At 38.4% G+C, this 23,295-nt stretch overlaps 1 protein-coding gene across 1 annotated transcript in view; it reads right to left on the bottom strand.

Moving 5' to 3' along the window:
- hydin (HYDIN axonemal central pair apparatus protein) overlaps window positions 1-23,295 on the bottom strand; it is a 135,164-nt gene that overhangs the window by 39,757 nt on the left and 72,112 nt on the right. The window contains exons 45-59 of the mRNA XM_038297814.1: window positions 20,787-20,937; window positions 19,531-19,712; window positions 19,237-19,375; window positions 18,937-19,137; window positions 18,260-18,381; window positions 17,954-18,136; window positions 14,603-14,722; window positions 14,364-14,523; window positions 14,113-14,285; window positions 12,158-12,356; window positions 10,241-10,334; window positions 8,641-8,734; window positions 8,378-8,546; window positions 7,762-7,841; window positions 1,135-1,290 (exon numbers count right to left, since the gene is read on the bottom strand). Of these exons, the coding sequence (XP_038153742.1) occupies window positions 1,135-1,290; window positions 7,762-7,841; window positions 8,378-8,546; window positions 8,641-8,734; window positions 10,241-10,334; window positions 12,158-12,356; window positions 14,113-14,285; window positions 14,364-14,523; window positions 14,603-14,722; window positions 17,954-18,136; window positions 18,260-18,381; window positions 18,937-19,137; window positions 19,237-19,375; window positions 19,531-19,712; window positions 20,787-20,937 (2,223 nt within the window). The remainder of the gene's footprint in view (window positions 1-1,134; window positions 1,291-7,761; window positions 7,842-8,377; window positions 8,547-8,640; window positions 8,735-10,240; window positions 10,335-12,157; window positions 12,357-14,112; window positions 14,286-14,363; window positions 14,524-14,602; window positions 14,723-17,953; window positions 18,137-18,259; window positions 18,382-18,936; window positions 19,138-19,236; window positions 19,376-19,530; window positions 19,713-20,786; window positions 20,938-23,295) is intronic.

The following is a 23,295-nucleotide window of genomic DNA, read 5'->3' on the forward strand; positions in this document are numbered from 1 at the left end:
TCTAGTAGTTCCCATTGATTTTGTTTGTAAAGTGGGGAGATTGGCGCTAGGCTTACCGCACCGTGACGTCACTGCCGAAGTACGCTGAAACACATCGACATACTGCGAGTATCTATGCCAGCGTATGCAAATACGTGGGGCATAAATTATCTGATCGTTGAAATACGTACTCACAAGTCGTGGCGTCGTGTCAGGAGAGAGGTGTTACTATATTTGGGCAAAAATGGTGCTCCCGGACTCGGTGATCGTCACTAACAATATTGTTTCAATTTTTTTTACTGATTTAACACTAAATTAATTAAATCAGAGCAAACGTATTAGTTTTAGATAACGATTAATTGATCATTCATTACTGACCGGACATTTCCTTTAAACAGAATTGTTATATAATAAAGCTTGTAAAAAAATAAAAATAAAAAAAGCAATTTATTCACCTTAAAATAAATAATAAAGAGATCTAGTTATGAATAAATTATTAATAAATATTAAATTAAATGAGTACAGTTTTGCAGATGAAATCTTTGCTTCTAATTAATTTATTTACTCTGCAAAGCCCTGACCAGAGAAAACTCCGCCCCCTCATTTGAGTACATGATCAAATAATAAAAAAGTCCTGCAATGATATAAAGTAGCTTTACAAGATTAATCTGATTCATAATAACAATTAAGCAAAAACCATTTTAAAATAAATAATCTCAAACAAAAGACATTAGTTTTACAGAATAGAAAATATATACCTTTTATTTGGTGATATTATTATTTATTTATTTATTTGGTGATATTATTTATTTATTTATTTATTTATTTGGTGATATTATTATTTAATCTATTTCGTGATTTTTTTTTTTGCAAAATACTTATTAATAGCATATTAACAGCAGTATTTATCTATTTATTTAATCATGATAGAAAAAAATTAAAGTTTTAGGAAGAATTATGGTTTCTAACACTATAACTACATTCAGTGCACTATAAAAACTAAAACATTTTGTAGTGTCAACAGTTTGCCTTGTAAAATATTGAGGTAAAATTATTACTTTTCTACAACATCATTAAACAATTACAGTATTTTTAATCAATTATTATATAACTATGATCCACTAATAAGGAAAACAATTATTATGATTTACTTACCCGGGCCTTGCTTGCTTCACAGGTTCTAAGACGTTGCTGGTCAGGTTGAAATTAATTGGAAAGAATCCAGTGTTTTCGATGGTGAAGTTTAGGGTTTTTTCAGTGCCATATACCAGCGGACCAAAGTCAATATCACATACAGGTGTTATCCTGTATCTAAAAGGAGAGGGAGAGAAATCTCATCATCTGTAACTATCAATTCTGGTGCTTCAAATTGCCAAGGAAATCCAGAAAAATTTACAAGTGCTCATTGTGCAGCAAATAAACAAAAAGAGCTGAAATATTTCCAAACTGTAAACCATGCAAAAGTAATCTGGGATTCTGCAGCAAAACCAAAAGGAATTTTTGGGGGGCATCTTAACATTCGAAGCCTACTATCAAAATTAATGGAAGTTCACCATTTATTGAGCAATTCAAACATTGACTTTTTGGCACTGAGTGAAACTTGGCTAAATATTAATGTTCCCACAAGTATGATTGATATTCCTGGATACACATGCTATAGGAAGGATCGTACAAATGGGAAAGGGGGAGGTGTTTTGATTTATATCAAAGATGGTTTAAATTGTTCTTTCACTGTACTGGATACTTTAGGAATTGAATGCCTTGTTTTAAAAGTTTCACTGTCACCTACAATGAAATTTAACTTACTAGTTGTATATAATCCACCATCTCATAGTGCATCTTTTTATCAAGACTTTGATGAAATGTTAAAACAAATTAATATTAAATGTGAAACAATTTTAATCGGAGATATGAATATAAATTGGATGGAGAAAATCAAAAGGGATAAATTAAAAGCTGTGTTATCAAAACATAAACTTGTCCAAATTCTTAAAAAACCAACCAGGATCACCAAAACTAGTCAAACTCTGATAGACTTAATAATCACAAATAAACCAGAACGAATCATCAAAACATATAACCTTGTGACAGGTCTATCGGATCATAATATGACATTGTTGGTCAGGAAATTAACAAAGAAACGATTAAAGGGAGTTTTCACAGTGCCTAATGCAACAAAAAGCGAAATGTTTATTCCAAAAAACAAACTACCCTTATTTGAAAATGAACTGAAAAACATGAATTGGGATAACGTGATACAAACAGAAAGTGTAAATCAATGCTGTGATCAGTTAACTGAGACTAACAAATATTATTCAGAGATTTAGTTGTGTTATAAAAAACAATAGAAAACAAACTAGTCTACCATGGGTAAACCATACTATTATTCAACTTATGAAAAAGCGAGATCTTGCTCTGAAAATTTCACTAAAAACTAAGTTGCAAACAGACACACTTGTCTTTAAAGGACTACGAAATAAAGTTGTTAATGAAATCAGAAAGTCAAGGTCCACATATTTTATGCAATTGTTTGCTGAATCAAGTGGAAATAGCTCTGAAATATGGAAGCATATTAACAAGTTGACCAATCGCAAGTGCAATTTAGGAAAATGTGTAACAAAGCTCAATATAAATAGAATGGTTAGCAATGACTCTGCCAAAATTGCAAACGAATTCAATTCATATTTTATTAATTCAGTAGAGCAACTTGCTGAAAATTTCAATCCAATTTTGCTTCCATGTAATGTTGCTGAAAATTCAGCCTCACCTTTTCACATTAAACAGGTTTACCAAAGTGAAATAAGGACAATTATCAATCAATTAAATTCATCCAAAGCAAAAGATATATTTGGTTTAGATACATTTTTAATCAAAAAGCATAGTGCAGATCTAGTAAAACCAATATCTCATCTAGTGAACTTGTCAATTGAAAAATGTGAATTTCCACAAGGGTTTAAAACAGCTGTTGTGACTCCAATTTTTATGTCCGGATCAGCTGATGCGGTCTGTAATTATCGACCTATTGCAATTGTACCTGTCATTTCTAAGGTGCTAGAGAAGCTAGTTGCTGAACAATTAATGGCTTATCTAGAGGAGAAAAGAATACTTAACTCTAAACAATTTGGATTTAGACCAAGGTATTCCACTGAAATGGCTGTATGCCATTTTACGGAATACATAAAAAGTAGTTTGGATGAAGGAAAATGTGTTGGGGCAGTATTTCTAGATTTTACAAAAGCGTACGATACTGTAAATCACACAGTTCTGCTAAGGAAACTGGAACAACTACATGTTTCTAAACAAACCTTAAGCTGGTTCAAATCTTATTTTGAGCAACGACATCAGTGCGTCAAAATTAATGTCATCAAATCTGGGATCCAAAAATGTAATGTGGGTGTACCACAAGGGTCTATTTTGGGCCCATTACTTTTCTGTTTGTACATAAATGATATCCCAAACATCTGCAAAGATGCCATCTGTCAAATGTATGCAGATGATACAATAATTTATGTGGCAGCAGACACACCTGAAAAGGCCTCTGATCTGTTAAACAGAGAGTTGTGCATCTTATCAGAGTGGCTCCAAAATAACTGCTTAACTCTGAATTACACCAAGACTGTCTCCATGTGTTTCTCCCTTAAGAAAATTATAAACAATGATCTCAAAATAATTATTAATCAACATGAAATAAAGCCGGCTGGTGAATTTAAGTATCTGGGTGTAGTTTTAGATTCAAAATTGAAATTTGATGCCCATATTAAGAAAATGACAAAAACTATAAAGACAAATATAAACTGTTTTCGAATGATTCGACCATGTGTATCAAATCAAGCTGCACAAGTATATTTGCATGCAATGATTTTATCCCATATGTCTTATTGCGCCATCGTTTGGGCCCAGGCCACAAAGTCTGTTTTAAAACCTTTACTCTCACTTCACAAGCAAGCATTAAAAATATTCGATCAAAAACCGGTGAAGTGGCATCACTGCAAAATTATTAAAAACACAAATTGATGACATTTGACAATTTTATAAATTTCTCATTTTTAAAAACTATTTTTAAATGCCTTAATGGTCTTGCCCCTGAGGTAATCTGTAAATTAGTTTTAAAGTATGCAAATGAAGGAATCAGGACAAGAGCTGGAGCTATGGGGAACTGCAGGATTAAAAGATGTCGGACATCTATGGGTCAGTCCGCCTTCTCAGTGAAAGCATCACATCTCTGGAACTCTTTGCCTCTGGAGCTTAAGTCACAGACTGATATTCGACTTTTCTCCACAAGATTGAAAAAATGGCTCAAAGACAATCAAGAGTGTGAGCACTAAACTGGCTTGTACTGTACATTTTTGTTTTAACTTCTCTTGTTTTTTTTGTTTTTTTTTGTGTTTTTATGCATTTGTGTGTCTTAACTAACCTCCCTCCCCCTCAATGCTAACACCTTTTAAAAGCCTAACCAGGGACGAAGGCTGCAAATTAGCCCATGGCTACAAGCCTTATGTACTTGGACATCGGCCACCTGTTTGGTTGCAATGTTTAATTGTACTGTCCCTGTCAAATAAACAAATAAATAAATAAATAAAAAATCTTGTATTATGGTTTAAAGAAGAAACATTGGTGCTTGTAGGGGCACTGCAGCTCCTTTAGTTTCTTCTGTACCGCATGGAAAATCAGTCTAGCAACAAGTATTGAAGCGCGAGCAAGACTAGATGATATTCTTCAACTAAGAGTAATAAAAGAAAACAAAAACAAAAGAACATCCACATTCTTATTACCGTATTTTCACGACTATAAGGCGCACTTAAACGTCTTTTTTTCCCCTCAAAATGTGCGGTGCGCCCTATGTGTGTTGTAACTGCGACTTTTGAGACCACCTCATTGAGGAGATGATGAAAGAGTGGCTGAATGTAAGGAGACCAGGTGTTTTTTTTCCACTCATCACCATCGCTGTTAATATGTAACTCCATGCGTGCCCATCTCACAGCTGAGGTGAAAAACATGGTGAAACAAATTAACCCTGTGCTCGCTGTTCAACCGCTCGACATTGGTGTGAACCGGACCCAGCAGGTGCAGCAGAAGCAGCGAGTTTACATGCAAAGTCAATGGTTGACGCGCGTAAATGTGCAGCAAAAGGTCCCGCAGCAGCAGGTGCAGCACGTCGGGAAGCGTTTAAGCATCTGACGCACCGCCAACGCGCTGCTGCTGCTCGAGATGGAAAAATTGAAGTTTTGCTGCTGGACGCGCCGCATCAACCAGTCAGAGAAGCTGATCTGGGAGCTGACAGCGAGACAGACACATCGCTCTGATGACATATGATATTAAATGAAAAAGGCTGGATGGATGAGATGATGAAAGCGTGGCTGAGGCAGGTGTATGTGAGGAGAACAGGTGTTTTTTTCCACGCATCACCATCGCAGTTAATCTGTGACCCCATGCGTGTCCATCTCACAGCTGATGAGAAAAACATGGTGAATCAAATGAACGCTGTGCCCGCCGTTATCTCGGGGGGTCTGACAAAGGAACTTCAACCGCTCAACATCGGTGTGAAGCGGCCGTTCAAAGTAAGGCTGCGAGCGGCGTGGGAGCGATAGATGACCGACACTGGAAGGCAGCGCCGGGCAAGTTACGCCATCGTTTGCGGATGGATTGTAGATGCTTGGAATAACGTGTCTGTTGGCTCTGTTGTTCGAGCTTTTGCAAAAGCCGGCATTATTTCTGAGGAGCTGCGCTGCACGGAAAGTGACTCTGACAGCGAAGAAGGGGAAACTGGCATGTCTGATTTAGCGCAGCTGTTTAATTCAGAAACAGAGGATGATGACTTTGATGGGTTTGATTAATACTTTGTAATAAATACATGAATAAAGCACAATCATACTCAGTTTTGCTCCCGCTCTATTTTTCTACCTGAAAACTTAATTCAACAGCAGCCTCTGGGCGGGTCTCCTCCTCTTCACCGCGGTGGCTGGCAGGTGTTTTTTCATCTAAATAATCTAAATCTTGCAGCTATATTTGCAGTGATCAGTGGGAATAAAGTAGTTTTAATATATTTTTAAGTGAGAAAGTCCACCTGAAAACTTAATAATTGCAGTCAGTTCATCCAGATTATCAATTTCTGTCGGAGGCGCTCAGACCCCCACATACCAGCGGTGCACCGACAGGAGAAATCCCTTCATCAGCAGCCTCACCGCGGCGGCTGGCAGGTGTTTTTCATCTAAATAATTTAAACTGCAGGCACCAGGATACCGGTAATAAAACTGAACATATTCCGTCGGCAGGTTTCAGGATTTTAAGTTAATTTAGGAGTAATCACAGCGCTGTGTCATCTGCGATGTGTCTGTCTCACGGCCAGCTGCCAGGTTTGATTAATACTTTGTTATAAATACACGAATAAAGCACAGTCATACTCAGTTTTGCCCCCGCTGTATTTTTAAATACGCAGTAGAGGTATTTAAAGGTAGTAGAGGACATGTACCTGTATATAAAAAACGTGCCCTATAGTCCGGTGCGCCTTATGTGTGTGTTAAGTACAGAAATGGGACACATAACTGAGAGTGCGCCTTTTAGTACGGTGCGCCTTATGGTCGTGAAAATACGGTACATAAAATCGGTCAAAAATGTCAGGAATCCAGTTTGTGTGGTCTGTTGTTTTGTGTTTGTCTCTTGCTCCACCACCAGGTGGCGCCCTGTCCTCGTTGGTCCTCCCTGCACACCTGCGTCTAGCTGGATCATTATCGGGTCCAACGAATGTCTACCTGTCCACTCTCCAACGAGTCCCCTCTTCTCTGGATCAACCCAAACTGACTGGATAATGAAGTGAGGGAAAACCCCCCCGAGACGTGAGTCCCTCACTAGCATTAACCTTGCGGCATCCAAGATTCCCACGGTCCCTGAACTAATCTTTGTGATATCCTCTCCAGACTTCCTAAGTCCTGTTCACCAGCCCTCTGAGTTCCAGATCCAACCCCCTCTACCCTTACCTCAATAAACCTGTTTACCTTTTGCCTTGCTCTCTGAGTGGTTCTCTGAATTTCGGGTCAGACCTCTAAACACATCATGACAAAAAACTGTGTTGCTTCCAGCATATCTGTTTTCGCCTCTGTTCTCATGTACAGTACGTACAAGCAAACAAAACAAGAATTACAACATGCGAGAAGCCCAAAAATATTCATTACAAATAGTGTTGCACCGATACCGATACCAGTATTGAGCAGGGCCCAGATCCAGCACTAAAATGGTGGTATTGGTTTCGGCGAGTACCAACAAATAGGGCACCGATACCATTTTTTTTTTTTTAGACAAAAGTTTATTTAACTATTGTCACCCATTCCAGACAGGCAATAAAAAGTTCTACTGGATTCACTTTGTATTAGTCTTTTTCCTGCTTCACAAAGGTAGGCAGCAGCTTGACAAAGCCATGATGGCAATTAATTGACATTCAAGTAGTATGCAGTTCTTTATATATATATATATATATATATATATATATATATATATATATATATATATATATATATATATATACACACATCAATTTCAAACAGATGGTATCGGTATCCGGGTCAAAAAATGGCATCAGCGCAACACTAATTACAAATTGCATTTCTATATTCTATGCTTTTAATGTTAGAGTTTGTAAACTTAAATTATAATCTTAACAACAAAAATGTATCAGTTTTGTATTTTAACCTTTTTACAACTATAAATGAATTTGGTTCCAATTGGCTCTTATAGTGCAAAAATGTGTTTTTATCCTGTTATTAAACAATAATGCTTCAGTATAATTACCTGGAGAAAACAGCTTGCATTGAAATCTTGATATTTAAGATGGCTATGATTTCTCCTCCTCTCAAGTTGGGTTCAATCACCTGCAGAAGATTAAATCACCTGTTATTTCAAGAAACTGATGCATTTAATCAAGAGACTACAACGTCTGACCTCCGGAGCCACTTCCCTGCAATGTTTAGGCTATTGCTGTTCAAACATGTCTCCAGTAAATTGAAGGCTGAATATTTAAAAAAAATATTATTTTTTTACATTTTGCCAATGGAACAAGGCAATTTGCATTTAAAATAAGAAATCACAATTGCATTGTCTTATTTCAAGTGCATTTTGATCAAAATATCGTATTTTAAGAGTAAAAATACTAATTCCATTGGCAAATCATCTCATTTACCTACTCAAATGAAGGGTAAATGCACTTAATTTGAGAAATCTTTACTTATTTCTAGATCGTTTTTCCAGTGCAGTTCTTGTTTTTAAAATCATTATGTTTGTTTTTGGCATCATTAATTCCACCCTGGAAACAGACAAAATCCAAACGTATCCAAAGGGAAGATAATGATTTTTCAACAATTTTTAAAGAATGCAACCCCCTCTAGGAGGTTGGATCAGTGAACGACACCTGGCAGCTTAGGATGGGTTCTTCTTCCAATGAGACTTCCTTATCCGGTCTGCAGACGATCACTATCACTTCAGCTTTCCCATGGGCCAATAGAGTACCGCTCTGTGGAGACACTGTGAACATGGACCCTATGTTGGCGAGTGATGGGTCAGGATGCCCGAAGGTAAACCTTAAAAACAACAGTAAAATGCAGAAAAGAGATCAATCTGGGAAATAAAGTGTTTTCTACCTAAAACTGAGAACGCAGAAATAAAAACACTCACTTGAAGGCTAAGTCGTATTTTCCTTTATTTGTGAGTGTTAGCTGCTGTTTGGCATCTGCAAGGCCTCTGATTATTCCAAAGGCCAAACTGGTGGCTGAAAAATAAAAGAGTGGAGGATTTCGATGAGAAACCTTATAGATCCCTTGAAATAAACTGATAAAAAGGATGAGTTTGCCGGTGTTCTGTCAGATGAGCATACCCGGTCAGATCAGCATACCCATAATCAATACCTGTTAATCCCTTTAGTTTACCCCTCTAGTTTATCCCTTTAGTTCTGTATGGAAAATAGACTTTAAACTACCTCAATGGGCGCGTATCCCTTTAATCATGTACAAAAAATAAATTTAATTACTTAATTTTTGGTGTTTTTTGAACTGTATGGCTTTCTGAGCTTAAATTGTTGTTTTTTTTTGTACATGACTAAAGGGATACACGCCTGTCAAGTTACTTTAAAATCTATTTTTTATACAAAACTGAAGGGATATATGCAAATCAGTGTATTCTCATTATGAGTTCGTATGAAATCGTACGAAAAGTTATGCACCGTAATTTCGTACGTTTTTGACGTTTTTTTCGTCATATGCGCATGCGGATCTTACGCACCATTCAAGAACATAGAATTTAAAAAACAATTAGCCCTAACCCTGACCCTAACCCTAAGGTATAAAACAGCAAGCAACGTAGTTAGAGACATGAAGAAGTGATTATTGCACTGTTTTTCCCAGTTTTACGTCCGTCCACGGATCTGCTTTTTTGTTTGTCTGCCTGCGTATGCGCACTGATCTGTTTTTTGGGGAAAAACGTCCAAAACGTACGAAATAGTGTGCATAACTTTTCGTACGATTTCATACGAATTGATAATGAGAATATGTTGTGCAAATCTGATGTCTTGCCCATATGTATTGACTATGGGAATGCTGGTCTGACTGTGTATGCTCATCTGACAGAAGACCGGCCTTCGTGTGTGTTGGACTGCTAATCGATGACAAAGCGGAGTGTGAATGACGTCATCCGTGCGAGCCAGCTACCATTCATTCATCCTGTCTGCTGAACTGCTGCTAGTTTTACTCACATGCCTGGAAGATGTTTACTGCTACTACCACAGATGATCTCTCTCTCGAAATGGCATTGAACGTTTCAGATTAGCTAGCCGAATGAATAGAACGGGTAGAGCGTAGCAGCCTGTCACAACTCCAGTCTAGCGCGCGGATGACGTCTTACAAACTCTGCTTTGTTTTAAAAATATATAAATATGAAAAATATAACAGCAGATGTCTGGGGGACAGTGATTCGCCTACATGTTATGAATGTTGGCGTACCATAAAGAATAAATTATGAACAATTTAGTTTGTGCCTCAACTTGTTTCCCAAAGGAAGACGTTACTTGGATTACAAAACTGAATATCTTCAGAACAGCTCCAAATGACACAAAACTAATATGGTGGAGTAGAACATGATATAATAACGTAAAATCAAGGGGCCAATGTAAACACTTTAAATATTGTTTCACTCTGTAACAAAGACTGAATTTGATGTTTGCCTGGAATTTGAAATAACAGCCTCAAATCTAAAAATACTTCACAGGTGTAAAAGTTTGTACCTGGATCGATCTTCAGATCTACATCATAGGCTTCAGCATAAACTGCTATGTTTTCAGTCTGCAGGATTCCTAGGATTTTCTCTACATCGTATACCTGAAATAGAACACAAAAAAGAAAGCTGAGTAGCTTGACATCTGCCTGAAAGTCCAATCGAACATTCGAATGATGGAGCAGATTGAACAAAACTTCAATCATTTTAGAAAAAACAGGAATCAGATGCACAAGTTTATATTGGATATCCTTTAATCTATACAGAATCCAACACACCAAAGCTTATATGCCAGAGAAAGTATTTAAACATTTTAAGTGGCACAGAAATCTATAGAAAGTCTTAACTTTTAAAGGTTAATAAACCCCTGGATGGAGATAGTTAGAATTACTGACAAGAATGATTCCTTTGGACAGACTGAGGTTTACTCCTGTTCCCTTCAGTAACAGCTTTAACTGGGGGTTTCTACTCTCCAGAGCTTTCCAGACTCCCAACTGTCTCAAAAACATCTTAAAATCTATCCGGAAAAGTAAAAAAACAATCCACTGGAGTTTGATTCCAAATTTGAAGATGTTTCTCTTCCCATTCAGGAAAGCTTTGTTAATTCAAAATGTAAGGAATTAAGTTGAGCTTGAGGCTTTATACAGTAGTCCAACAAAGCATTGTTTTAGCTTAGAAAACGTGCAAATTGAAATGGATGAACAGGTCCAAGCCTTTGGAATGGAGGTCGTTTGGCTTCTTCTGTTAGCCTGCAGTGCCCCATACCTGTCTATGTCTCTGAAAGGAGACATACTGTAGGTCCCAACCCCATCACAACCAAAACCTCTGTACAGGGGAACAGAAGACCTCGCCTCTTCAGCCAGGCCAACAATTTCCTTTAACAACCTCCTTTCAGGGACATAGACAGGTGTTAGATTCAAAATATTGTGAGTTCATTTTTCATATTTCATATAGGACAAAAATGAATCTGAAGCACAACAGGATTTTGCTTTTCCCGCAGGAATCTGACCCCCAACAGAACAGCAGAGTCTTTTATTCACAGAGCAGAAACAGATGGGTGGGTTTTATGACCCTAGAATGACCAACTGGCTGAGAGGCAGGTCATAAAAGTTTATGACCCTGTAAATGCCTTCTGGCTGAAGGCAAGTCTAGAATGACCCTCCTAATTGAATCACAGGACAGAATGTAGCATCTTATTTCTTCAATGTTTCATATGCACACATATTAATTTTATAATTGTCATTCAATAACTCTAACAACAGGTATGAGGCATTGCAGGCTAACAAAAGAAGCCAAACGACCTCCATTTGGAAAGGGTGGATCTGTTCTTCCATTTCAGTTTGCATGTTTTCAAAGCAAAAACAAGGATTTGATGGGCTGCTGTATAGCCTGGAACTCAGAGCGTATGCTTCGATTTTGAATTCAAGAAGTTTCCTGGATGAGAAGAGAAACATCTTCAAACTTGGAAACCAAGTCCAGTGGATTGCTTTTTGACTTTTTTGGAATGACTATGACCTGGATGACTGAAACTCTTTACCAGCGTCTTCTAATCTCAAACAGTCCAAATATGTAAAAAGTTATTTTACATATTGTGATTGCTCTTTATACTTTTGCTTATGAACAATGTGAGCGCCTGGAAACCAAAGGCTAGTAAAGAAATATTTTTTTATTATTTCAAATCTTTTTTTTTTTTACTTTATAAACCTGTTTAGAAAAAAAAAAGATCAATGATCCATATAAGCTTAAGCACTCAGCTGTCTTTTTTAATTTATTGTAGTCATGTTTAATTTTAAACATTTAACATAAAGAATTATCAAAAAGAACAGTAATTATAACACAATCTTGAATTGTGTATGAAAAATTATTATCAGGGCTGGTACATACGTTTAAATTTTGCTGTCGTTTAGATAAATAAGTTTAACTTTACCTCGAGGCGTAATTGTTTCTTAACAAGGACTGGTTTCTTGGCACTAAATTGCGCATGTAGAAGAAAGGAGGAGTTTGGCTGAATGACGCCTTGTTCTTGATGTATCATAAACTCATCTCCCAAAGCGTCTACACCCTGCAGTGTCCAAGACAGTGGTAACATTGTCTTATTATGCATCGTGATGCGTCGTCTGTCAATCCTGTATAAAAAAAAGTAGTGAAAAACTTGTGAAAAAGTGTTGTAAATACCATTACTAAGACATTCTTTGACAAATAATTTAAATTAAAGTAAATGTATTATTCTACTATGAACTTCTACTATGTAGTTACAGTAGAATAAAAGTGCTAACCCTAAAACAGAAAAAAGTCCATGAAGTCTTCATGACAAATATTCATGACAGCATAGCAGACATAATTCTCAGAATTTATATAAAGCAAACATATAAAGCAAATCCTAAAACTAGACGAATTTAGTCAGTTAAAGGCACACTATGCAACATTTTTCAGTTAATTAATGTGTTCCATAACGTTATGGATGATTAAATGAGTCATTTCAGGTTGAACAAAGGTATTCTCGGCCGCCCTGGTGGTCTGTGGGGGAAATACTGCACTTGCAACTGCAGGAGCACCGACCCGCACCCACAGGCTCAGAAGTCTCGTGAGAGTCAGTCTTGCTTTACGGCGAGAACTGCTACACCCCCCAGTTAAAAGCATGCTCGTTGCTAGCACAGTGGCAATCTTTGTGCAGTAATGCTATGTTCACGCAGCAAAAGCACGTCTGCTGCTTCATTTTTGCTGCTTGTACCAGTTGCTGCTCTGGCTGCGCGGTGCAAAAGTGTGTCTGAGGCGCATTGGGCGGAGCTTCACTAACCTTTCTCTGCCTTGCAGCTATATTTGCTGTGATCAGTGGGAATAAAGTAGTTTTAATATGTTTTTAAGTGAGAAAATACACCTGAAAACGTAATCAGTGTAGTCAGTTCATTCAGATTATTATCCTGCCTTCAATATTTTTTCTGTCGGAGCCGCTCAGACCCCCACATACCAGGGATGCGCCGACAGTATGGATCCCTTCATCAGCAGCGGTTCACCGCGGCAGCTGGTAGGTGTTTTTCATCTAAATAATCCAAACTGCATATTCTGCCGGCAGATTTCTGCATTTTAAGTTAATTTAGGCGTCAATAAACTGTTTAAGAGGAGTGATCATCAGCGCTGTGTCTCTCTCCCTGCGTTAAACGCGCCCGATGCACTGCTTCAGCTGCTCAGACGTGCTGCGCCTGGTGCTCAAAACGCGCCGCTGGACCTTTTGCTGCGCCTTGACGCGCGTCAACCATTGACTTTGCATGTAAACTCGCTGCTTCTGTCGCGCCAGCTACGTCCAGTGTGAACGCAGCATTAGTCATTCGCTGCTAAGCTCAAAACAACCGCGCCTGGCTTGATGGAGAAACCAGGAGAACAGCTGAGCATATTTGCGACAGTGCCCTTTTACTTTCGCCCTCTGGGGGGAGCCTCGCTGGAAAATCAACACCGGTTGCATAGTGTACCTTTAAAGATCAAATTGTAACATAAAACGGTATGTGGAAAATGGGAATATGTGATTAAAAAATTCTATATGAAAAAAACTAAAACATTTTCAATTACTTTAACTATAATGAGTAAAACTTTCATATATAGATTAAAATAACAATGACTAAAACTAAAGAGCATTTTCACCTCAAAAACAGACTATGACTAAAATCTGGCCAAAACGGGGAAAAAAGGCAACATTTTCACAATGAATAACAGAATGTTTTTGCACATTTCAAAGTTGTTGAAACTTATGTCCAAGGAAAATAAAATAAAAAATATTTTAATACTATGTCTGCGATGGAGATAGGCACCAGCACCCCTCATGACCCCACTTGGGATAATCGTAACGGGAAATAGATGGATGGATTATTAATTGTCACCTATATTCACCTGCGCAGCAGAATTCTGCCAAAGTTTAAATTGTTGGTCTCCAGCTCCAGTTGTGGACAGATGCCCCAGCAGGAAAAGTTTATAAGGACAGGCTCAGGATTGTCCTTTATGTTGCAAACTAAGCTGTCTTTTATCTGTCCCGGAGTGGTTGGGAATGCCCAGACTGTCATCACCTGATTAAGACAAAACACATTAACGTGCACATTTTGGCACTTTATCTCGTAGAACTAATCATGTTCTTGCAGTAGTACTTCTTGTTGTCCAGGTTTGAGCTTCATTGTAGGAGGATCAAACAGATAAGTTGTGGCCTGAGTGTCATGCTGGAAACTGAACTGGACCTCTGCCTCCAATGCACAGTTGTTATGAATTACCAGCCTCTGAGAGTTCTCTGAAAATTGAATTTTCTTGTATCTAAAGATAAAATATGAAAATATGGCATTAAAATGAAAACCTCTGATATAATAATGCAGATAATATTTTTTTCTCTTACTTTTCTCGTGTCTTGCTGTAAAGCAAAGGTCCAAACTCAAAATAACCAGGTTTGATTACGTAGGTCTTCTGAAGGTCTTCTTTCTCTTGTGCTGCCTTCTTGCTGTGAGTAAAAAGTGTCCTGTAAAAATATTAAAGATGTAGCATTTATATTTAAATGTGGTCTGTAGATTGCTGTATAAACAGCAATGTTAAGTGGGAAGGATCAAGGGGTGACACTGACTCAATTTATAAACCTGCTTGCTTTTTTCTACACATTTTTAGGACACCCACATTTAAAATGAAACTCTCTATTAAACCTATAGTTTACCATCCAGGATGGGAGAAGAAAACAGTGAAGGACCAAAGAAAATGTGCTGAATAGCTTTACAAACATTTTAAGACCTTTCGTTTGCAGGTAATTTAGAAAAACAACAGTTAATTCATTCATATTTCTTTCTTTCTTTCTTTCTTGCAAAAATTAGAACTATCCTGTCCAGGGGTGATGCTGAGAAACTCCATGCATTTGTGGATGGATTATTGTAATTCTTTACTATCAGGATGTCCACAAACACAAAATTCTTCAGCTGATCCAAAATGCTGCAGCCAGAGTTCTGATGAAAATTAAAAAGAGAGATCATATCTCTCCTATTCTAGCTTCTCGTCATTTGCTTCCTATTAAACCAAGAATAGAATTTAAAATCCTCCTTCTCACATATAAAGCCTTAAATGGCCAAGCTCCATCTTATATCAGAGATCTGATTGTTCCTTACGTTCCTAACAGAGCACTTCGCTCTCAATCTGCAGGTTTACTAGTGGTTCCTGGAATGTCTAAAAGTAGAATGGGAGGCAGATCTTTTAGTTATCAGGCTCCTCTCCTGTGGAACCAACTACCAGTTTTAGTCCGTGAGGCAGACACCCTGTCTACTTTTAAGGCTAGGCTTAAAACTTTCCTTTTTGATAAAGCTTATAGTTAGAGTGGCTCAGGTTATCCTGATCTATCTCTATGGTTACGCTGCTATATGCTTAGACTGCTGGAGGACATAGTGACACCTTTTTCATCATTCTATCTCTATTCTCCCACTCTGCAGAATCTGTTAGTTCAATCTCTAACTTTATGCTCTCTCTGCTTTTTCTCATAGTAGCTTCATCTGGTCTGTTCCTGTTTGGCTGTGACTCCATCCTGGAGAGAAATATCAGCCGTGCTGCTGCCATTAACACCTTTGTTTATGGATGTTCAAGATCTGCCTGTTTTTCAGTGTAGTCCTGTTTCTCTGACTGTAAGTGGCTGGATATGCTCTCTCCATCCTCTGACATGGGTGTTGGCTCGGAGCTCGTCTGCCTGGCTGGTGGTTCCTGGATGGGACCACCTTTTACAGTTGCCATTTGTAAGTCTGCTTCTGTCTCCTTGAACACAAGTCGGCTTCGGCAGATGGCCGCTCACACTGAGCCTGTTGCTTACTGTTAAAAGGTCGTTTTTCCTCTTTATTGTCACTATAAGCAAGCTTACTGTGAGGGATTGCATTCGAGTCAATGAGTTAATGCAATCAACTGGTTTTCCTTAGATAGAAAGCTTTCAATCAATTTGACTGCATGATCTTGTGAAATTTAAAGTGCCTTGAGATGATGTGTGTTGTAAATTGGCGCTATACAAATAAACTGAATAGCTCTATGTAGAAGATGGCCACATTGAGCGTGACTGGCCGTCGGTAGAGCTCATGGGCTTGCTGCTGTTTTCAATCTGTAACGTAATGGTCTCTCTGCTTTTTCTCATTGTAGCCTCATCTGGACTGTTCTTGTTTGGTTGTGGCACCATTTTGGAGATCCTTATACATGTTGGAGACTGGCCTGTTGTTGAGTGTATATTTCAGTGTATATACATGCAAAAATATACTGAGGAACCAAACGTGAACATTTATAGGGGAAGGATATGCAAATGCATTTCTTTACCATCTGCAAAGGTGTTTGTGACTCGTGAACAAGACCCCGAGACACCTGAACTCCTCCACTTGAGACAAGGACTCGTAGGGGTCGGGTGCAGAGAGGACTGGGAGGCAGTCGAGGCTTGGTGCCTCGACGGCCTGGTTCACACATGCAGATTCTGTCTGCAGGGAGGTGGATCATCTCAATAAGTGGTCTTTTTCTGCACATGCGCACTTTCAGGCGTATATCTGTGGTGAGCTACGGTTTCGGGCAGTCATTGAAGCGCACCTTTCTCAACACGGTTCTTTGAAAATGGCCGGTGACGTAAGAGAAAAAGCACTTACGAAGTATATGAAAAGAAAAGAAAGGCCTCAGAAGAGGCAGATATATATATATCGAAGAATGCTTTGCGGAGAGCTCTCCTCGCAAAGCAATATGGGAGTTGCTGTCACAGCAGTCCACTGTTGCCATAGGCTGTTGCTACCCGACAGGCACCATGCGTTGGAGGAGGATTTACGTGATCAACAAGGCAAACACTAGTGATCATCTGTCCGAACGGTCAGTTAACTGAGTTCACTATAAAGCCCACTAAACAGTCCCCGCTGTATGTGCACACACTAAGCATGTATAAGCTATGAGAACAGCACATTTAAAACATCATGAGGAGAAATGCATGCTCTTGCACATGCATCTTTTTTTAAAGTGGAGAGGGCAGGTCTTTTAAAAGATCTTCCTCAATACTTTTAAGGCCAGAAAGGAGCTATTGGAACAATGACAGATGATAATAAGATAATTAATCCTATGTGAATATATTTGAACTGAAATGAAATAGTTGAATAACATTAGACTTCTGCACAATCTAAACCAAGTCTGAAAACACCATGAAACATGTCTGGCATAACCTGGCAACAAGCAAACTGAATATCAACAGACACTAGAGAACAAACACAATGCTTTGAACTGAAATATGCAAACTATTTGACCATGTAAATTTCAAGACAATTATTTAGTGAGAATGGGCTGTAACCTGCCCGTTTTTCCTGAGGTACAAGAGGGTATGTCGTGACAGTGAGGATATTTCCTTTAGAATCAAAGCAGACCCAATGCTGAAGAACTTATGTTACCTCTGGTAGTGGGGCTCATTTAGTTAAACTCTCATAATTTTCTGTGAGGATTTTGAAATTGTGCTTGGCAGAGTGCCTGATTGCAACATTGGTTGGAACTTTTTGGTAAAGCAAGAACAGTTTTTTAGAAAGACTGTGTGACACAGAGCCAAAATATGTATGCAGTAAATACCCCTTCTCTGTGCATGAACATCAAACTTGCTAATCGTGGCTGAGATATTGGAAAAGGAGCTTCTAAAGGTGACAATGGGGACGATACCTGATAATGAGAAACAGAGGGACTATTTGAAAGACAAGCCCACATGAATTTATGAACAATAACTGACCTGTAATCTTTGCAGATGGAGGGGTAGGTGCAAACTCCTCTGCAGGTGAGTTGGTAGAGTTTGCAGCTTCCAGCTAATTCAAAATTGAAGACCTGCTCAAAGATTCCTGGTGACTCTGAGTAGAACCCCAGTTTCAGAACAACCTCACTGTAGGCAGGTACAACCCAGCGGAACACAGTCAAACTAAATATGAACACCAAAAACACAAACAATTAGAGATCTGAAGATCTGCTGTCTGATTCACCTGGGAAGTTTCTGTGGATAATAAAACTAGAGAAAGAAGAAGTTCATAAAAGTGTGTCAGACCTCTCTGGAATCTTTGATTTGATCTTGTGAGGACTTATGCTCATGCTACGTTCTTTCCCTTTTTTCTCTTTGGTCTTGTAATCGGAGTCTCTTTTGTGACGTTTAGAGCCTGCTGCCTTTTCCTAAGCACACAAAGAAAAATATTTACTAAAATTGTCAACAACATTACTAACATTTTACTTCTAGTTACTTTCCTATGTCTTTTCTTCTTGAACAGGTGTTTCTATACATGTATAGTAGCAGCCATTCAAAATGGCCCTTCCCAGTCAAAAGCCAGCCGAATGTCAGCCCCTCCAACTTCCAGCTAATGGCCTTCTCATGGGCTTGCATATTTTTTACTCTGACTTCACCCTTTCAATGAATTACAGGATCTGACCAGTAGATAGTCCTTCTCTTTAGATCTTAGAGTCAAAATGCTTGGAACCTTCCGCCACAACACCCCGCCCCCTTGATAAACGACCAATCGCATTCACTTGTGTAAAGTCGTGCACCACTCAGGAGAATTCGGAAATGCAATGCTTGAAACAGCCGTTTCTCTGCGACTTTAATTTCTACGAATCATGACAGAAAGAATATTTTAGATGTTTAAAAAGGAGTTATGGGGGACTAGCCAAGGAACGATCAAGGAAATTGGGGAAATTTTGAATGGCTACTAGTGTAATAAAAATGGATATGACCTTTGGAGTTGTTCTATGTTTGATTTCCTCTGGATCATTCTTCTCCTCCTCCTCCTCATTCTGCCATGATGGATTCAGAAAGGTGAAACATGTCTGATGAACTTTAGGCTGTTCCCTGTGCTTAGGAAAAGCAACAACAGAGAGTGTGACAGGAGGAATACGCCGAAGGCTACTAGGTGTTGAACTCAAGTCATCCAGAATCTATGGAAGATATAAGGAAAACATTAATATGATTAATGAACGAAATAGTTATCTACACGTGAAGTTTTAATCCAATGGAAAATATTGCGCTGGACCTACCGTATTCAAAGAAGGCAGGGGGCTGTAAAAGCGCATTTCTTGGAAACTATGGCAGCCATTTGCCGTTACATTCACCATAATGTGAGGGATTATATTGTGCACTCTTCGGACAGTTTTAACAGTTTTCTTTCTTATTTTCCTTTTAACGGCAGTCTGTGAAAACGGAGAGGTGACCGAGTGATGACCTTTAAATAAGGATTCTGAAAATATACCTTAAAGAACTAAACTCAGCATTAAAGTGGAAGGGTAGGACAAAAACAAACAGAGGATTAAAAAGATCAAACTCTGTAAGACAAAATGATCATGTTCACTTTTTTCTTTCTTAAAGGTTCCTCTGAACTTGGACAGGTATCTTCTGCTAGAACAGAATCCATTAGGGAGCCCTGGACTCGGTCCCACACCTGCAGGATCTGATCCACCTTGGCCTGAATCTGCTTGTATTTTTCAAACTCACACTGCAGATTATCCACGATACTCTGAAATTAGAGACAATTAGGAACACTTTAACACAGGTTAAACTTAGCTATTAAGGACAGGTATCATGCTACTTTTCAACGTGTCTCCTGTCTTATGTATATGACTTAAGCCCCATGTACACTACCCTTTTGAAACCCTGCCAGGACGGTAACCAAGATAAGAGTTGACTGTAAAAGGCACGCAAAACTGAACCAGACCATGCCAGACACAACTGAACAGCGCTAACATGGTACTTGTTCATCAGTAGGGCTTGCCGCGGTTCAGCTCTGACTCGGTTCTCAGAAAACAAATAGCGCATGAGCAGAACGTGTCATCTCCTTACAGTAAGCCTTCATAATCATTCAAATTTCATGATTTCATGCTATAAGAGTGTTTAAACCCTTACCATGCCACAACATTTCCAGTGATGTTTCTGCTTTGCAGTGTGATGAACCTCAACATCTGTCATTATTCCTGCATCTGTAAGCCCTGATTAGACTATTGTTTGTCCTATCCACTTCCCAAAATCCAACTCTGTCAAGTAAATTCACCAAAGGCTGCCTTCTTTCCCTGACTCTCCGCAAACAATGAAATATCACAATTATAACCAAACTTTCTGAATGTTACGGGCACCGCCATGTTGATTTCCTTGTTTACCTCTAGAGAGTAGTACTGTAGATCGTCACTAGGAGGCGAGGAACCATGCTAGCATGGTGTGTAAACGGTCGTAAGGAACCAAGCTCGGCACGGTAAACTCATCCAACGACGACGCAGGTCAGTTTTCAGAGGGTAGTGTAAATGGGGCTTTTAGATGGCTGGCTGGATTGGCTTATCGTGCATGCAATCAAATGCATTTTCTGTTAATGACTTCGTTATTGATTCAGTTAGACTTAACCAAACATAAAAAAACTGCAGGACCCTGGCCCTCACTGGTGATTTAAAGAAATTAAAAACAGGGAAGAAGTTTTCACCTTAACACATCTTTCCATTGTTGGTTCATGTTGACAGAAAAGACAGGTGTTTAAATGTCTTTAAAAACACTTACAGTAGTAAAAGTCCAGTTGGGTCTGATTTTAGTTTATTTATTCCCTCACCTGCTCTATTTCTCGTGAAGTTTTCGTCTGCAGAACTTCCAGAGTTTTCGGCTTTTCATCTTTTCTCCTCTTTTTCCTCGTATCTCTCTCTTTCAGCTTCTCCTCTTCCTGCCTTCTTTCTATATCTTCTTTTGCCTTCTGGTCAATTTCCCTATGCAATCACGGAAGGAAAAACATCATCACTTTCTTAATGTTCAGTTCGTTCAAAACACAGCAGCTCTAGAACAATTTCCATACAATACATCCCACCTAGTTTCCCATTACTAATCAAATATCACAACAATTCCAACATCCTTCTTGCTGGTGAAGATACTCAGTCATCCAGGTCATAGTTGTTCCAAAAAAAACAAACCACTGGACTTGGTTTTCAAGAGGCGAGGTGCTCTGTTCCCCTGTAATGGGGTGGGGGTTGCAATGATAGCGGGAATTCAACGATTGAGTTGATTCCTTCCCTCTACCATAGCAACCCCAACCATTACAGGGGAACAGAGCACCTCTACTCTTCAGCCAGGCCAACTATTCCCTTTAATCACCCCCCACCCCCCCCCCACCCCCCTTTCAGAGACATAGACAGGTATGAGGAATTACAGGCTAACAAAGACACCAAACGACCCCCATTCCAAATGGGTGGACCCACTTATCAGGTTCAGGTGTCATTTTTCGAAGCCAAAACAAGGCTTTGTTTTTGTCCACTCTATAAAGCCTCAAACTCAACACTATTTCTGGCATTTTCAATTGAAAAAGTTTCTTGGATGGGAAGCGAAATGTCTTTAAACTTGGAAACAAAGTGCAGTGGATTGTTTTTTAACTTTTTTGGAAAGATCCTCCTTCTCACTTTAAAATCTCTGAATAACTTGGCCTTTCCGTACATCATTCTGAGCCCTTTGCTCTGTGATAACCTTCCTTTTTTTTTTTTTTTTTTTTTTTTTTTTTTTTGAACAAAGACTTTATTTTATCAGATCAGTATTCAAAATCAATGATTCATACAATAAGCCAGAAACAACAATTTCAATACAACCATACAAAAAATTGGGTAACAACAACCAAACAGGTCGGCGAGCTGAAGAGCCATGTTTTCTTTTTCCCTTTTCTTCTTTATCATTATATATATATATATATATATATATATATTATTATTATTATTATTATTTTTTATTTTTTTATTATTAACTTGGAGGATCAGACAAAGGAAAGATCTTTCTCGAGTAATTTTTATTTTTATCATAACAGAAATGTGTGTTTACGCTTATCCTACTACCACATTAACTGGAAATATGTCTTCAAAGGGTTCCATCTTTTCTCAAATAGACCAGTGGACAAGTTTAATTTTGCTGTTATTTTCTCCATCGTATAAACATTCACTAGTTTCTCTTTCCATTGATTTACAGTAGCGGGTGAAGGTTTATACCAGCATATTGTTATCATTTTTTTGGCTACGAGAACAAGGATACCAAATAAGTGTTGTTCTTCTTTACTTAAATTATTTGGTGGAATTCCCAGAACAAAGATCCGGGGATTCCAATCAATATCAGCATACAAGATATTTGAAATTTCCTCTCTAATTCCTTCCCAGAATTTCTTAATCTTTGGGCAATCCCAAAAGACATGAGTCTGATCTGCAACTAGTCCGCACTGTCTCCAGCACAAGTTTGATTTAGTTTGATCAAATTTAGAAATAATGTACGGAGTTTTGAAATATCTGACAATTATTTTCCAATAAAATTCTTTCCATGTTGGACTATTAGTCAGTTTATGTCCAGTTATACACACTTGCTCCCACTCCTCATCTTCAATCACCTCATTCATTTCCAGTTCCCATCTTTCTTTTATCCCAGGAGCTGCCCTCGACAGACATGACTGTAAGCATTTGTATAGATTCGACACAGTATTCTTAGATTTTTTTTCTTTGGTGATCTTTATAAAGAATAATTCTAAATCAGTAGGTCCTGACTGAAGAAGGGGCCACTCGTTGTGGGACATCAAGTAGCTTCTCAGTTGTAAATTCCTATAAAAATCAGGCGTGTTCAAGCCGTACTTCTCCTTAATCTGGTTAAGACTTCAGAACCTCCCCTTCAAACAAGTCATCAATAAAAATTTAATTTTTGTTTTGCCAGGTTTGAAATCCTGGATCTTGTTGTCCTGGTTTAACGTCTATTATATCCAAAATTCTTGAGGCTCTGGAAATAGATTGGGGAGCTTTCATATTCTTTCTAATCATGTTTAAAGTCCTTTGAGTGCTTTCATCCATATATTTGTAATTTTGTACTTATTCCATATTTCAGTCGAGCAGAATACCAGGGCCTGTAGAGAAAATTTAGGGCTTGCGCTCTCTTCCAATGTCAGCCATGTTATTTCTTTATTTTGTGTTAGCCAGCCTACACTTGCATGTAATTGTGCTGCCCAGTAATATAATTTTAAGTTTGGTACATTAAGACCTCCATAAGGTTTACCAATAGTCAATTGAGTAAGTTTTATTCTGGCCTTTCTCTTTTGCCAAATAAATGTAGAA

The sequence above is a fragment of the Cyprinodon tularosa genome, unplaced genomic scaffold, assembly GCF_016077235.1.
Source record: "Cyprinodon tularosa strain WSP-4 unplaced genomic scaffold, ASM1607723v1 ctg398, whole genome shotgun sequence".
In the NCBI taxonomy this organism is placed as follows: Eukaryota; Metazoa; Chordata; class Actinopteri; order Cyprinodontiformes; family Cyprinodontidae; genus Cyprinodon; species Cyprinodon tularosa.